General features: G+C 40.7%; 1 protein-coding gene across 1 annotated transcript in view; it reads right to left on the reverse strand.

Moving 5' to 3' along the window:
* The window catches only part of LOC117525643 (general transcription factor 3C polypeptide 1-like), a 55,987-nt gene that overhangs the window by 21,988 nt on the left and 18,773 nt on the right, over positions 1–15,226 (reverse strand). The window contains 19 exon segments of the mRNA XM_034187549.1: positions 755–897; positions 981–1,089; positions 4,307–4,371; positions 5,861–5,948; positions 6,063–6,189; positions 7,140–7,236; positions 7,343–7,526; positions 8,776–8,872; positions 8,943–9,040; positions 9,372–9,517; positions 10,358–10,765; positions 11,082–11,221; positions 13,070–13,173; positions 13,505–13,658; positions 13,764–13,900; positions 14,005–14,081; positions 14,320–14,388; positions 14,517–14,872; positions 14,965–15,017. Of these exon segments, the coding sequence (XP_034043440.1) occupies positions 755–897; positions 981–1,089; positions 4,307–4,371; positions 5,861–5,948; positions 6,063–6,189; positions 7,140–7,236; positions 7,343–7,526; positions 8,776–8,872; positions 8,943–9,040; positions 9,372–9,517; positions 10,358–10,765; positions 11,082–11,221; positions 13,070–13,173; positions 13,505–13,658; positions 13,764–13,900; positions 14,005–14,081; positions 14,320–14,388; positions 14,517–14,872; positions 14,965–15,017 (2,652 nt within the window).

The following is a 15,226-nucleotide window of genomic DNA, read 5'->3' on the forward strand; positions in this document are numbered from 1 at the left end:
TTTTAATTGTGTGTGAAGTTGTTCTTCCTTTATAAAAAAAAAAAAAAAAAAAAAAAAAAAAAAAAACAAAAGAAAAAAGTACAATACCCCTCTCAAAATGCTAAGTAGCGTGTGTGTGTGCATGCATGCGCACGTGTGTGTATATCAAGTTCAAGTTTATTTACCATTTGCAGTATTAAAACCACATTGGAAAAATGGTGCAAGGAGCTCAAACGTGCACTAGCAAGACATACACAAACAATAAAAAGACATAAAAGAACATAAAAAATGCCATAAAAACAACAAAGCCACAAAATAATTTAAGATACATTTAAAACTAATCAAAGAGTGTTGATCATTGCCACGGCTTGTAGGAATAAACTTTTTCTATAACGTGATGTCCCACATTTAATAGACCGATTGCGCCTACCCGAAGGAAGAAGCTCAAACAGGTCCCTGGCAGGATGCAGGAGATCTTTAGTAATAGCCAAAGCCCGGGACTTAAGCCTTTTTTTGTAAATATCCTCCAGGACAGACAGTTCCACACCAATAGTTCTACTGGCTGAACGAACCACTCTATTCAAAGCCTTCCTTTCTTTAGCTGTGGCATTTCCAAACCATGCAGTTATAGCATTTGTAAGAAGACTTTCAATGCAGCTGTGATAAAAATTTAAGACAATATTCTTGTTCAGAGTAAATTCTTTCAGCTTACGCAGAAAAAAAAAAGTCATTGTTGAGACTTTTTAACAATTCCGTTGGTGTTATATATACACACCTTGGTGTTGAGTAGGTATGACGCCACACTGCAGAGGATCATCAGGGCATCCTCCTGCACAGACCAGGAAACTCTACGTTTGGTCATCATCTTCAAAGCTTGGTGGTCCGCCTCATCGTGGGGAGCGGTGCGTATCTTGGGCCCTGTGCACACACAGACATTACACATTACAAAAAAGAAAGAAAAAAATGTACAATCATAGACATTGTAGTAAAACATTTTTAACCTTTCTTCTTCTTGCGTGGGACCTTGACCACCTCCTTTTTGCTTCTTTTCCTCTTTTGTCGTTTTCCTCCGACCACCTGCTGATTTCTTGTAGCGGGCTCTATACCCATCTGGTTTATAATAAAAAAAAAACTACATCATTCCTTATTAACTGTAACAGACTAACATGCAAACACACATAAAACATTTGTAGCTACATGAACATACAGAACAATTGTTAAAAAGTTGGGAAACTTACTGATTAGCTCATTTAACTGAGGTTAATTCACCCAACAGTATTAATTTAACTTGGCTTTTTGTCTAAATTTATTTGGAGAAAACAAGGCAATTGGTTTTCAAACATTAAACTCAGCATGTTACGACTTTACAGTGTTCTACTTTTTCTCCTTCTTTCTTGTGGATTTAACAGGAAACGGGCCACAACCAAAAAAACATACCTGAACCAAAACTATACGAGGCCTGTTAGAAAAGTATCGGACCTTTTTATTTTTTGCAAAAACCATATGAATTTGAATCACGTGTGATTGCATCAGCCAAGTTTGAACCTTTGGGCGCATGCGTGAGTGAATTCCTCCGCTTCTCTTTCCATGACAAAAACTCCTGTAACAGTGGAATGTGCCCTTCATTTCTAAACTGGACGCTGTGTTTTATCCGGGGCATCCTCTGACTAGCAGAAATTGCGGAAGACGTGGACATCAGCACTTTTTCGGCACATTGAGACAGACATGCGGAGGAATTCTGCGTGTCGCGGTGGAGCCGCATGGCGCAAAGCAACGCCATGATGAAGCCTCACAGGACATGTTGGGGCATGTCCAGCTCATGCACAATTTCTCGGATAGTCACACGACTAAAAAGCCACCTGAAATCCATCTCAAAGCCGTCCTGTGAGACCAATACGGAGGTGGTTTTGTCGCGCGCCATGAGCGGCACGGTGGCGCATCCGTCCGCTTCTTTTTCCATGAAAAAAATTCCTGTAACAGTGGAATGTGCCGAAAAAGTGCTGATGTCCACGCCTTATGCCTTTTTTGTGGAAGTCAGACGACGTCCCGGATCAACAAAGCCTTCACGTTGGAAATGATCTGGTTGTTTCAGCGGGGTGTCAGCCTGTCGATTGGCGCTCGGAGTGCGCCCTGCTCTCAGACGCTGTGGGCGGTCTTTAAACCGGCTGGAGCACTCCTTAATCTGTGTAATCCCCATAAAATGGTCCCTGAAAGCCATCTGAATTTTCCGAATGGTGTCCACCTGGAGGTTTCTCACAGTTTCTGGAAAAAAATTGATGCAGCAAAGCTCCAAATCGTTCAGACATTTATTTGCAATAAAAATCCGACGAGAGGGGTGGACCACTGCTCACACAAAGCCTGCTCACTGGCGAATGACGCAACCGACAGGCGTGAAAAAACTCACGCATGCGCACGAAGGTCCAAGCTTGGCTGATGCAATCACACGTGATTCAAATCCATATGGTTTTTGCAAAAAATAAAAAGGTCTGATACTTTTCTAACAGACCTCGTATGTTGCAATTAATTTGAGATGAAGCATGAAAAAGTAATTTCACCTTCTTGAAAACATCTACCAGCTATGCTCATTAGTACATCATACGATAATAATGGAACCAAAAAACTTATGATTTATGACTGGAGACCAGGCACTTTGATCCACATTCCATCAGAATAAATCTGAGTAGAGAAAGATGGAGATACTAATCATACCTTAGGGCCCCTTCACACATAGTACGAATATGTACAAAGCAGGGTGAATCACGGCGAAACAGCTCGTATGAGCGAACCATGAAAACATCGAGCCAACATCGGGAGGGAGACATAGTCGGGCAGGCGTAAACGATTTCGACAGTTTCGTGCACAAGCCGCAGTGGGAACATAGTGCGACCAGCTGCAGCATGTCTAATGACACCGCCCAGCTGCTGTGAAAAAAAAATAAAAAAAATACATGCCACCCACGGGATTCAAACCTGAAATTTGCAAAAGTTCTGATTGCCAGCCAGAAATTTTACCACTGCACTACCATCGCTGTCCTATAAAAGGTGCGGAAAAATGCCTGAAATCATCAAGGAGATAGATGTATTTAAAAAAAAAATAAAACTACACACACACACACAAAAAAAAAAACACACCACATTTTATTGAATCCCTCTTATCGAGCAAACAATACAAGTATGAACCATCTGTTCCTCTGTAGATGACCCATGGTCACAGACGTACAGTCATGAAATGACGTGAATGAAGCAGGGCGCTCTTATCATGTCCACATCTACTGGCCTGGTGTGTCCGGCCAGCCCCGCACACGTGTCCAGCCCGACACGAGTGTCTTGTGGACGGCGCGTCCTAGGACAGACACCACGTCATATGGAACAGAGCTCACATGGGTGACGTGACATTCAGATAGCCTGCTGCGTGTTATGATCTGACAGTCTGTTTCACCTGGGACAGTCTGTCAATATGCGCGATGTGCGCTCGCTCGATGCAGCCCGTCGCAACAGCGATATATGTATTTATGTATGTCCACGTGAGGGCAGCAAGCAGACACGTGTGTCACAGTGGACAGTTGTAAGTTCATTCCCGTCCAAAAACGGTACGTGTTCCCCAGCCATGACGTCCAGAACCAGAGATATCAACAGCTGCGGCTGTCAGCGGACACGCCCCCTGTCAGTTCAGAGCACATACCATGTCACTCTGTTCCTCTGTTATGTGATCATTTATTTTTAGTTATTTTTACTGCTATTTAGTTATCCCCTCCACCCCATCCACAATACATCCGCCACATATGTTACGGATGGGGGGGCAAAACACGCACAATTCACACATACAGCATGTGTTGCTGGGGGAGCCGACACTCTGGCACGCCACATGTGCATTGCTGTTTTGCAATGCCACACTCGTGGGAGCACTTAGAAAAATTTCACCACCAGCTCAAAAGTGATCATCTACTCACTGTTTTCGTGCTAACAGCGCGAATGGCCACACATTTTTTAAGTGCCAAGTGAGCCTCGTTAGATGTTCGTGTGTGTCACCTGGAATTTGGCCGACACCTGCCGCGAGAGGTTTCAATGGGCTCTCACAGGGCACACTCTGTCTTTCAGCTGCTGGTGTGTGCAAACAGTTGTGGCAACAGGTGTACAAGGCATTGAGGGCAGCTCTGATTTTACACATTGCATACGATTACTGCTTCGTGCGCAATTCAGCCACATTTGTACTGTGTGTGAAGGGGCCCTTAATGTTGTCTTTATTCAGCTGTTAAAAACTGAGCCATCAGCGCACCTTACCAACTAATTTAAATTGTAATGGGGTTAAATCCTAAAAAGGGTCAAACCTCAACAGTTTCTTCTCTGAGCTGCATTTTATTGGCAGTCACATACATGGATGAAGTTAGTTCTCCTGTTGGAGACACACACAAACACAATTTGTAGATACATATGGCAGTAAACTTAAAGTGACTTTTTAGTAGCAAATATGGAGAAAACCAGCTAGAACACAAGATGTCCCATTTTCAGAATGTTGGAGGACAAAGCCTCAAGTAAACTACATAACAAAAACTAGCTTTTGAACCAATAACAAATATATTCTGTGTGTATAATTTTGTGGTCACAGAATTAAAAAAAAAAAACTTTACCCAGACTTTCAAAGATGGATGAGATTATTTACCAGGGACAGCATATAAACATTGTGGAAAATGTTCCAATTACCTAATGATTAGGCAGTGCTGAATGTGAATGAGAAGAGCAACGTGTGAAGGCACAGACTAAGGCTGGCCACTCAATCCATGATGACATGGTGCACTTGTGCCTTACAGATGTAACGCAGAACCACATCAATGCAATACAGAAAACAGAGCAAACACTTTACATTGTGCCCCAAATCTGTGCAGCGAAGCACAAGCAGGAGCTACATAATGTGCACAGCACTACACAGGTTTCCCATCTGAGGCCAATGCAACACTCCACTGTGTGAGAGAAACGACAACAACAAAAAATTCTCATGTGTGCACAAAAAACAATTACGCACACATTTGATTAGTTCATGCGCACAAAGTGTGAGAGAAGTTTTTATTGGGTGTCTGTGTGTAACAAATGTGGAAATTCATTTATGAACAAAACAGATTTAGTTTGCTCAAAGAGAAATGTACACAAGCCATCAGCAGTCTTTCCAATGGACAAAAGTATCATTTATGTGCTCAAATTGATCAAACCATGGAAACAAATTGTATATATTGTGTGCACATAAAATCCCTGTGTATCTTAGCAGGCGGGTCCTTTAAGAAGCACAGCTGTACCTTTTTTTTTTTTATATATATAAGAGCAGCCAAAACAATGTTTTGGCTGCTCTTATTTGGGCTTTCAACAACAGAGACGTGCATCTCTATCTCAGGCAAAGACTTTGTGGAAGTCTGGTGGACTTTTGCCATAAGCGAGTGTGTAGTCATATTTCTGTATTAGCTACTCCAGCTTTGCTCAGGTGAAAATGTGTAAGTGCATACACCAATACACATCTTTGTGCTTGTAACAATATCCATGTTACACCATGCAATGTACATTATGATGTAGGGGAAAGAGGTCTCCTCTCCCCAAGACACCTGTTCTTAACACAGGCATCACCATGCAGGGGGTGTCCAACTGAAGTAGTTCAGCGGGTGATGATGGACTGACAATCCTGAATGCACTACATTTCTTAAGTTGAACATCTGTACTTTGTTGTGGGTGTAGCAGGGAGTCAGAACAAAAAAAAGCAGCTTGTACAAACTGTGAGGTATTCAAGGCCGTTACTGCACAAACCATCTCACTTTAATCTTACAGAATTATTACTTAACTCCTGGTTTAAAACAAACAATACTGTTTCCTCACAGCCTGATAAGTCAAAGGTGACTCACCAGGTTTAAAGTAGTTCTTGAGATTGCTTTGACTCACGCGGGTCCTTAGTTTAGTTTTGATGTCAGTTGTCACTGCATCATTTGGATTCTGGAAACACACACAGTTGTGCACAGATTGACAAAGATTTAACAGTTAGGCTTAACATTAACTGTCTGCATTACAATACAGATGCATTCATGTGTATGAAGAACTATAACATACGTCAACATGTAAGTGACTTGTCCAAAACCAGTTCCGTTTCAGATGAGCAAAAAATTCTGCGTCCAGACCTCCCGCTCCTTTACCGTCTCCTGGTATGCTCCCATCGTCACACACCACTTTACTGCCCCTGTGTGTCAGTACAGATCACTTTCCATTAGTGTGACAAAAAGGTAAGACAGCCGACAAATTATACGTGGGTCCCAAACTCATCCCATGCTTTAATTCAACCCAACTACAGTACGAATATTAATAAAGAGAAAATGATGCCTGACTTGCAAAATGTCATCACAATTACTGCACAGAGTGTTGTCATCTTCTTCAACAATACACATATTAAGGCAACTTGACACTTGCATGAATTTGGTGCCCGCGCTGGCACGCAATCTTGTGGGAGTTAACTCATCAGAAACTGTTGTAAAATGTGCGTGAGCTGTGTCAGGCTGCGTGCCAGTGCGCAAAGAAATTTTGAAATGTTTAAAATTTCTGCCACGCATTAATTTCGTGCCACTTGCATGAACTAGTCGTGAACATTGCACAACCTATTCAAAAACACTGCCTGTCACTGCATGTCAATGTGTGTTGTTGCACACTGAAATAAGATTATGACAAGATGTTACAGCTATAATAAACATAACTTTACAGATACATTATCTAACTCATAAGAAGGAATAAGAATGCAATGTATTACTAATCCAAATCTGAAATGGTGAAACATCCTCCAAATATTTTTGTGAAGTTATGTTACTTAAAAAAAAAAAAAAAACAATTTAAGTTCCAAAACTCATTTGAACTTGCATTATGCACAATTTCGCCAACTGCACCCACAGAAGCCTGCAACTTCTTCAAAGTTATCTGTGTGTCTTGGTGGCTTTCCTCACTCATCTCCCTCTTGCATGATCACTCCGGTTTTGAGAACTGCCTACTCCTGACAGATTTAACAGACAGTACCATACTGTTTTGTATTTCTTAATGATGGATGTCAATGAAGTCCAAGACATATTCATTGATGTGGAAATGTTCATATATCCATCCCCTAACTTGTCTGAAGAAAACTGGCTGTATTCATAGAAATCTTACTTCAACAGATATGCCAACGCTGGGAACACAGAGCGGTCACGCACACCGGAAGGGTCTGCTTCCTCCTCACTTTCGCCTCTCTTCCCTCGGACTAGCCCTGAAAGCACAAAGATACACGACATTGTAAACACAGCCTAAATATGATATTGCAATAATCATGAAAACTGTAATTTTCTATGAGAGTCTGTCTTGTGGACACGGACCCAGTGGTGTATTGAGGCAGACACACATCAGGTCAAACCAGTAGCTTTCCACATCTTTAGCAGTGTTAAATGTGTAATACCGCCTCACAAATGGATTGTCAGGTGACTCTGTGACCAAACAATAGTGAGGCTCCGCACTGGTGGTGTCAACAACTGTGGCATTGCGCTTCAGGTACACTAAACCCTGGACAAGCACAGAAATGTGGAAAGAGTTAGGTAGACATGTCCACATCTTAGAGGAGAACTGCTTAAATTTTAATAATGTATGTTTGACATTTCCCTGTTGTGCCTTTGAACTGAATTAAATTGAAAGTGGGATTTCCTGAAGGTACACACATATGCTTTTTTTTTTTTCTTAAATAAATACATAGTTAAAATGACAGTTTGGATATTTTTCAATGATGAAATGTGCCATCATCCTGCTTCCAAACTTTTACTCATATATGCAAACTAAGAAAAAAATGCCTGTTGTAGCAATGCACTTTGACTACCCTTTTCTATATTTGTAGCCAAGCACATGACAATGACAACTACAATCACGTGACTACTTTTTTTGTTTTGTTTACTTAAATATCAGTTGCTTCCTGCAGCAGAGCAGCTGTCCTGTCCTCCTTGACCTCCTAGCCTCGTGCTATCAGAAGTCACTGAGGAAGTTATTGACTTCATAACTGAACTTTTGTTTTTGGTGCTTGTTGTTTCTGCGGGGAAACTGTTCCACTGTGGTGGCAGGAAAGAATGACCTCTTCCTCTGAAGGTTCCTGAACTGTGGCTTGTTTAAAGATGCAGTGAGACTTTGCAGAGAGGAGAAGGTAGCATATCATTAAGTGGGAAACTGTGGAACCTCGCGATTGGATCTGATTATGATTCAGAGGGCTGCGATACGATTATAAAATGCTGATTGATGCATTTTTTTTCTATACAGGATTTGTTTTTTCCTCACTGTGTGACTTCTTGATACATTTCTAAACAGAGTATTTGTAATGCATAATGAATTTACTTCCAATGTATTCTTTATCAAGGAAAAACAAACACATAAAGAATATATTGCAGGTAAATTCACTATAGTTCCTTTCTTGCTGCCCTACATGCCAAAGAGGCATATGGGCAGTAGTAATAATAGTACATTCTTAATCAGCTCAGCCATATGTGCGGTACAAAATGTTAAAAGTGACCAGCACCCACACTCCCACCCCTGCAATTAATATTTACAAAATAGACTTTTGACATTTATGAATCGATTCAGAATTGTCCACATCAAGATATAACTAAGAATAATTTTTTTCCCCAAACCTCCAGCAACTAGGGCACGTCCATCTATCAGGTACATGCTACTCTGCCATGATTACTGTGGTAACTGCCTTGATTTTTTTCATTTATTTATGGCATAGTCATTTTGCAATGATTGATTGATTTTTGTAAAATTTAATGATTACCTGGTCTTTCTCCTGAAATTTCGCCACAGGGCCAAAGTGCAGCAGTCCCATGTATACTAATCTCTGCAAGTTCTCATAAAAAGAGAAGAGGTATTTCCTAAAAAAAAAAAACACTGTTAGCTTTACATCAACGTGTTGAATTGAAACAAGAGTAAATGAAAAGGTACCGTTTATGAAACAGCTGCATTCTTATTTTGGCAGGCAGAACCCTCAGAAGATAGTGCTGCTTCACAGGGTGGTTCAGATACTCATCCAGTCCGTCAACCTGTGGACACAAGCACACACACTGGATGATCTCTCTTACCCAAACCCTTCATGAGTTGGTACATCATGTGTTCATATTTGATGTTACGATGTGTAGTCGTGGTGCAGGTTTGACAGAATGCAGAATCACACTGTAACTCAGCGTTTCACAATCCTGGTCCTCTGGACCCAACATACTGCACATTTTCCATTTGTTCTAGAACTAATCAGAGCAGATTAGCTCTGTCAGCTGCTGACTGGCTGAACTGATCTGCACCATTAGGGAAAGATTTTACTCACAATAGGAAGAATTTCAGTTGATTCCCTTAAAAGAAATAAAATAAAAGGTTGACCTTGTACGTGATCTGTATGATCTGTAGGAAGATGGAGAGAGGCAGGCAAACGATCAGGTCATTAATAAGAGCCCAGCCGTCGCCACAGTCTCTGTGTGGTCGGAGAGGAGGAATGAATTTCTTCCAAGAATCTTCCTCACAATACACTGAAATACAAACAGGAGCCACAACAAAAAGAGAAAAAAAAAGATTAGTCAGAGAGCAGAGAGGATAGAAGACAAAAAAACAAGATTATAAAGTTTAAAAAGAAAAGAAAAACAAAAAGGAAGGTGTAAAAATATTAAGATAATAATCGCTAATCTTAGGGCCCAGTCACATGGCGTTCTCTGAACAAAGGAAAAACAGTCCCAAAGTCACAAATCATTGAGAAAAAGTGGACGAATGAGCCTAGACTTCTCCCATCACCGAAAAGCCTGCGAGTGCAGAGCGCATTAAAGACCAAAATGAAACTGAAACTAACTAAAGAAAAACGAAGCGAACGTCGACCTTGATGCTTTAAACAAAATCAAAATGAAGCACCAGCATGTGATTATTTCTGGAGCGAGTCTGTGCTGTCCACAGCCACCTGCAGCTGCGTTGTCTTGACAATGTGTGCGAGCACACACGTCACAGCCAGAGACACTGAGAGACTGGAGAGAGAGAGAGAAAGAGAGAGAGACTGGAGGTTGGACGAAGTTGGACAACAATCAAACAGAAAGCTGACGGTACGGGAACTACGCAAATGATGAGGAACCATCAAGACACAAAGCAAAATGGAATATGGACGAATTGAGGTTGATGCCAGGATTCGTTCACATTTTTACACAGTTTGAAAATTCTGCGGAAGTGACAGCTGCAGGAACGAAGCTGGACGACGGTTAAACGATGTATCTGAAAGTCAACACAAGTCCAGTTTTCTTGTTTCGTAATGGCTTTGGTGTCCTTCAATTAGTGCCGTGTGACCGGGGCTTTAAATTTACACTACAGAGATAAGCACCCCCCCTCACCTTTTAAATTTGAAAGATGAGAGTCAGTTGTATTGGATTCTTCCTTCAGCATCTCCTCTTCACCATCCAGTGATGTTGTATCCATGTTAGAAAGTGCAGAATTTGCAGGTTGTGGATCCAGAATGCCCATGCAGCCATTTTCAGACGTCTGTGGTTGTCTGTCTGTGACGATGGGGCTGTGAGTGTCGTTACTGCCCCCTGTATTTGAGACACCGTCTTTTTCAAACGTGTCTGAGTGTTCAGCGGGATCACCATCATTAGAGTCCCCTGGTGTTTGGCTGGGCGAGTGAGGCTCTGTGATGGTGTCTTTCAGAGGGTGCCCGTATATAACATACCAGAGGAAGCTATGAACAACACCCAGGCGATGCATTTTAGGCTGGAACCCCAAAGTCTTACTGATTCCTTGAACTGTAAAAACAGATATAAAAGAGAAAAAAATTAAAAATAAATAAATTAGACAATGACTAGAACAAGCAATGGAATTCTGATCTTCGTTCAATACATCACATGTAATAAAAAGAAGTCAACAAAGAATGTGGGACAAAGATCCAGAAAATTTTCAGATTTCTCATTTGTGTGTATGAATTCATAAGAAAAGATGCATGTCTATGTAAGTCTGATGCACCAACAAACAGGCAGCAAAACAATTCTGTTTAGAAAATAACCAAGAGCAGTGCTAAATGCCTTTTCATTCTGTCAGCTACAGTTTGCAGTCACACAGAACCTCGTATGGGGTTGAAGGCTCTGTCGCTCATGCTCGCTGCTTTCTTTTCACGCGTGCGCGTTTGGGCCTTGTTGGTGCTGGTACGTATTTCCTCTGCGACATTTCTTTGTTCTTTGGCTTGGTCATCAGCCTGCTGCTGACTGTGACACAGGAAGAAAAGTGAAAAAAAAAGAAGCACAGCACAAACATTTTAAGGAGACAGAGATGGAAGGGTTTTTTTTTTGTTTTTTTGTTTTTTTGCAAAATACTGGATTAACATGTTTTGTGGGTGGCCTTATATTTCTCCAGGGATGTATTGGTTATTAGAGCCCGACCGATATGGATTTTTTGAGGCTGATGCCGATAACGATATTTGGATGAAAAAAAATGCTGATAATCGATAAATCGACTGATTTGCCGATAGCCGATAAATCAGCCGATATTATTATTTTTTTAAATGAATAAAATGTTCCTTTTTGGACCCTTAACAAAAAAGGTATGAGCTAAAAGCTGAAGCTTTGTCCTCATATTGATTAACTTTATAACAGAGAAGAATTTTCAAGTTCAAAAAATGCAATCAAGAATTAAACCTTCGTGAAATTAGCAAATACATATCCTTAAAAAGAGTTGTGAAATACATCTGATCTTGTACCTCTTGTTGCTGCAACTTAGATATAGGTTCAGGATAAGGATATAGATCCTTATAAACTTACTTGTATGCTTTTGTCAGCCGATCAGTGCAGTGTGACGGCGAACTACGGGATGAACACATTTAAGCAGGGGTGTAAGCAGCTCTCAGTTGAATGGAGTCAGCGCTCCATCTACTGGACAAACGGTGCAAGGACATTTTACATTGCTGACACAAACATTATTTCAGTAACTGTTCTGTTTATGAGAAATTATCGGTGTTCTATCGGCAAAATTTCGGCCGATAGTGAGTACTTTGAAAAGGGCTTATATCAGCTGATAATATCGGCCGGCCGATATATCGTTCAGGCTCTATTGGTTATCATGGCACATCTGAATGATGCTGTGTGTAAATCTCACTCTGACCACATTTGCATAAGGTGACAGTTTGTGTGTCTCCTGTGTGTGAGGTTTCCCTCCTCAAAGATCATCTGAGGCAAAGAAAAAGTGCTACTCTGACTCAGTGTTGATGGCTGAATGAGTCTGCTACACATACTGTCTCACTGTAATTTGGACAGATCAGATTACAAAAGAAAAATCATTTTAAAAAGGTTTCACAGCTGAATAGTTCAATGACTTAAAACCATATTCTATTGATGCATTTGACTAGTTTAACTCTGACTGTTGATTGTTTCATTCTGATTGTTGTCTTTTTAAATTGCACATCTATTTCCTTTTTAATAAGCAGTATTTAATTAAGTCCCTTCGGCTTGTCCATTGTTTTCACTGGGGGACACCACAGCAGATCCGAGGTGAATCTGCAAATTGATTTGGCACACGTTTTTATGCCAGATACCCTTCCTGGTGCAACATGGAGAATGGAGGTGACCTTGAATCAGGAACCTCCTGCTCTGGAAACAAATGCAATTAACCACGTGGTCACCATCGTGCTCAGTGATCAGTATTTATTACTTTACTTTTTTGAGTTCTGTTCTTATCTATTACTGATGTGATTTTCTTCTTGGGTGTTCTGTATCAGTGACAGACAATTTATATGTTTACTGTAATAGTTTTAACATGTTAAAACAAAGTCTGAGACTGATTCTAATTCAAAGGAGTTTAAAAGGTGGATTAATTTATTCTTCACAAAGTGTGAACATATTGAAATTGATATGCTGACTGTGGCTGCCCACTGCTCCTAGTGCTTGGATAATTTCTAACTGTAATTAGGACGGATTAAATGCAGAGGAAAAAATTAATTGTATGTATATATGTACAATGACAATAAAGGCTCTATTCTATACAAAAAAATACTGAACTACAATTACATCTTATTTACGCTTGCATACATTACTTTTTTAAAAGTAATTTGCTGCTCTTACTGTACAGAAGAGGTGGAGGTAGTGATTTTGTAGCGGACTTGTTCGATGGCTTTCTTCACTATGTCATCATTGGGCTGAATGGATGGATGAACAACCATCTCAACCTACATGAGCAAAATTGACAAACACACCGTGGAAAACTCACTGCAAGTCTCCGTCTGTAATACTCATAATTATAATAATAATAATAATTTTTTTTATAATGCACCTTTCATTAATAAAAATCTCAAAGTGCTACAGGAAAAAAGATCAACAAGAGCTTATCATATGGACCACAGGAAGGTACCACACAACTCAGTATCTCCTCTTAGTCGCACTGCTTTTCTGTCCTTTTTTATTCCACTAAAGTACTTTGATCTCACTAGAAATAATAACAGAATCTGATGACAAAACAACAGAAATGAAAAGATGTCATGCTGTGGTGTTTGTGCATACCTTCTTGCTGATTCCATCTTGTATGACTGTGGTAGTGTACAACTTTACCAAACCTTCTCGAGCCAGGCTCTGAATGTGACGCAGAATTGTCTTCTTGCAGCACTTTGAGCTGTACCCATCCTGCTTCTCTGCATCACCGATCAACTTCTGTAACCTGGAGGGGGCAGGGGAAAACTCCAACACTTTCATGCGTGCTCTCTTTCTCACTTGGCAATAGGCTGGTTTAAATGAGTGGTTTTAATATTTAAGACCAACTGACTGGAAGAGACTCTCTATAATTTTGTAGTTGCGGACAGCTTCAATAATCAGGTTCTTCCGTTTCAAGACGCGGTACGTCACATTCTCCTGCTTGGGAGTGCACGTATGGCTTCTTGATGCTTCACCACTTGTACCCTCCTCCAAAAAAAGACAGAAAACAGGTGATGCAGTTACATTTGACAACATCCACAATACTGATTTCACCCAACAGTCGCTGAAGGAAACTAACCTCTGGAGCTTACCTGCTGGACATCTTCCATAACCACCACATCATCGTCTGCTGGTTTAGCAGACGTGCTGAGCACCCCAGTCTGATGAACTGAAGAACCGACATGTTATTAAATTTTATCAAACTGAATATACGGGGCCACAGAAGTTATGAAAATAACTCACCAAATAAACTTATTATATATTTAACAAACAGTCTGATCGCTATATCCCCCCACTATATTCACACCAGGGGGATAAAAAAAAAAAAGGGGCAAAAATGTGACGGGAGCGACATAAAAGCTGCTTGAGGCACAAAGGGTTTAAAACTGTCCAGCAACATTCCTTACCGGCTGCAGGAACTGACTCTAAGCCTGATGGTCTGTTATCCTCCTGTATGGTAAAGGCTCCTGTTGCACCTGATTTGTCATCACAAATCATTTATAGCAGGCAATTAGGGAAACATCGCAGGTCAGCATGTTGTGGAATTTTGCTTATAGGCAAAGTGCTGTTTATGTGACATCTGTTCAGACTGTTTAGTACTCACCTTCAGGAGGTGTAAGATGTGTGCCGGTCTTCTCACATTTTGCCTGTTTGGTTTTTACACAGCCTTCCTTCCCTGGTGTTTTTCTTACCACTTTAGCCATTACTTTGTCTACAGTCAAGCATTCAACACTAGGTTCTCCATTACCACATGTCTGTCCATCTTCTGCATCTCCAATTCCATCTTTCTGAAGCTCATTGTCTAAAGATTCAGTGCTTTTATGCACCAAAGACTGTGAAGGTGTTGGTGTTTCAGGGGAGGTGGGCAAAGTGTCGAATGTTTGTGGTGCAGAAGTGAAGAGGTCTTTGCGTTCTTGCTCCTTAGCAAACATTTGCAGGTGGTTACTCGCACCCACACACCTGCCAGAAAAGAGCAGACTGACATTCAGAACAAATGGATTTTACTTCATGTAACATTAATGTAAAAGTTCTGACATGTTTTGAATATGCACCTGTGGCTGATATATTTTGTAGTCCTCTGACGGCCTACATCTTCCATGAATGCCTACAAAATGTAAAACAACACACACACACACCCATCCATTCCACATTTTGTTATGTTACAATGTTATTTCAAAATGGAGCAAATTAATTTTTCCCCTCGAAATTCTACTAACAGCACCCCATAATTAGGGGGGTTAGGAGGTTTAAGATACCACACAAATTATTTGTGCCACTCAAAAAACAATTCCTGTCCAACACAAGACAGAGTGA

This window comes from Thalassophryne amazonica, chromosome 15 (genome assembly GCF_902500255.1).
Source record: "Thalassophryne amazonica chromosome 15, fThaAma1.1, whole genome shotgun sequence".
Classification (NCBI taxonomy): domain Eukaryota; kingdom Metazoa; phylum Chordata; class Actinopteri; order Batrachoidiformes; family Batrachoididae; genus Thalassophryne; species Thalassophryne amazonica.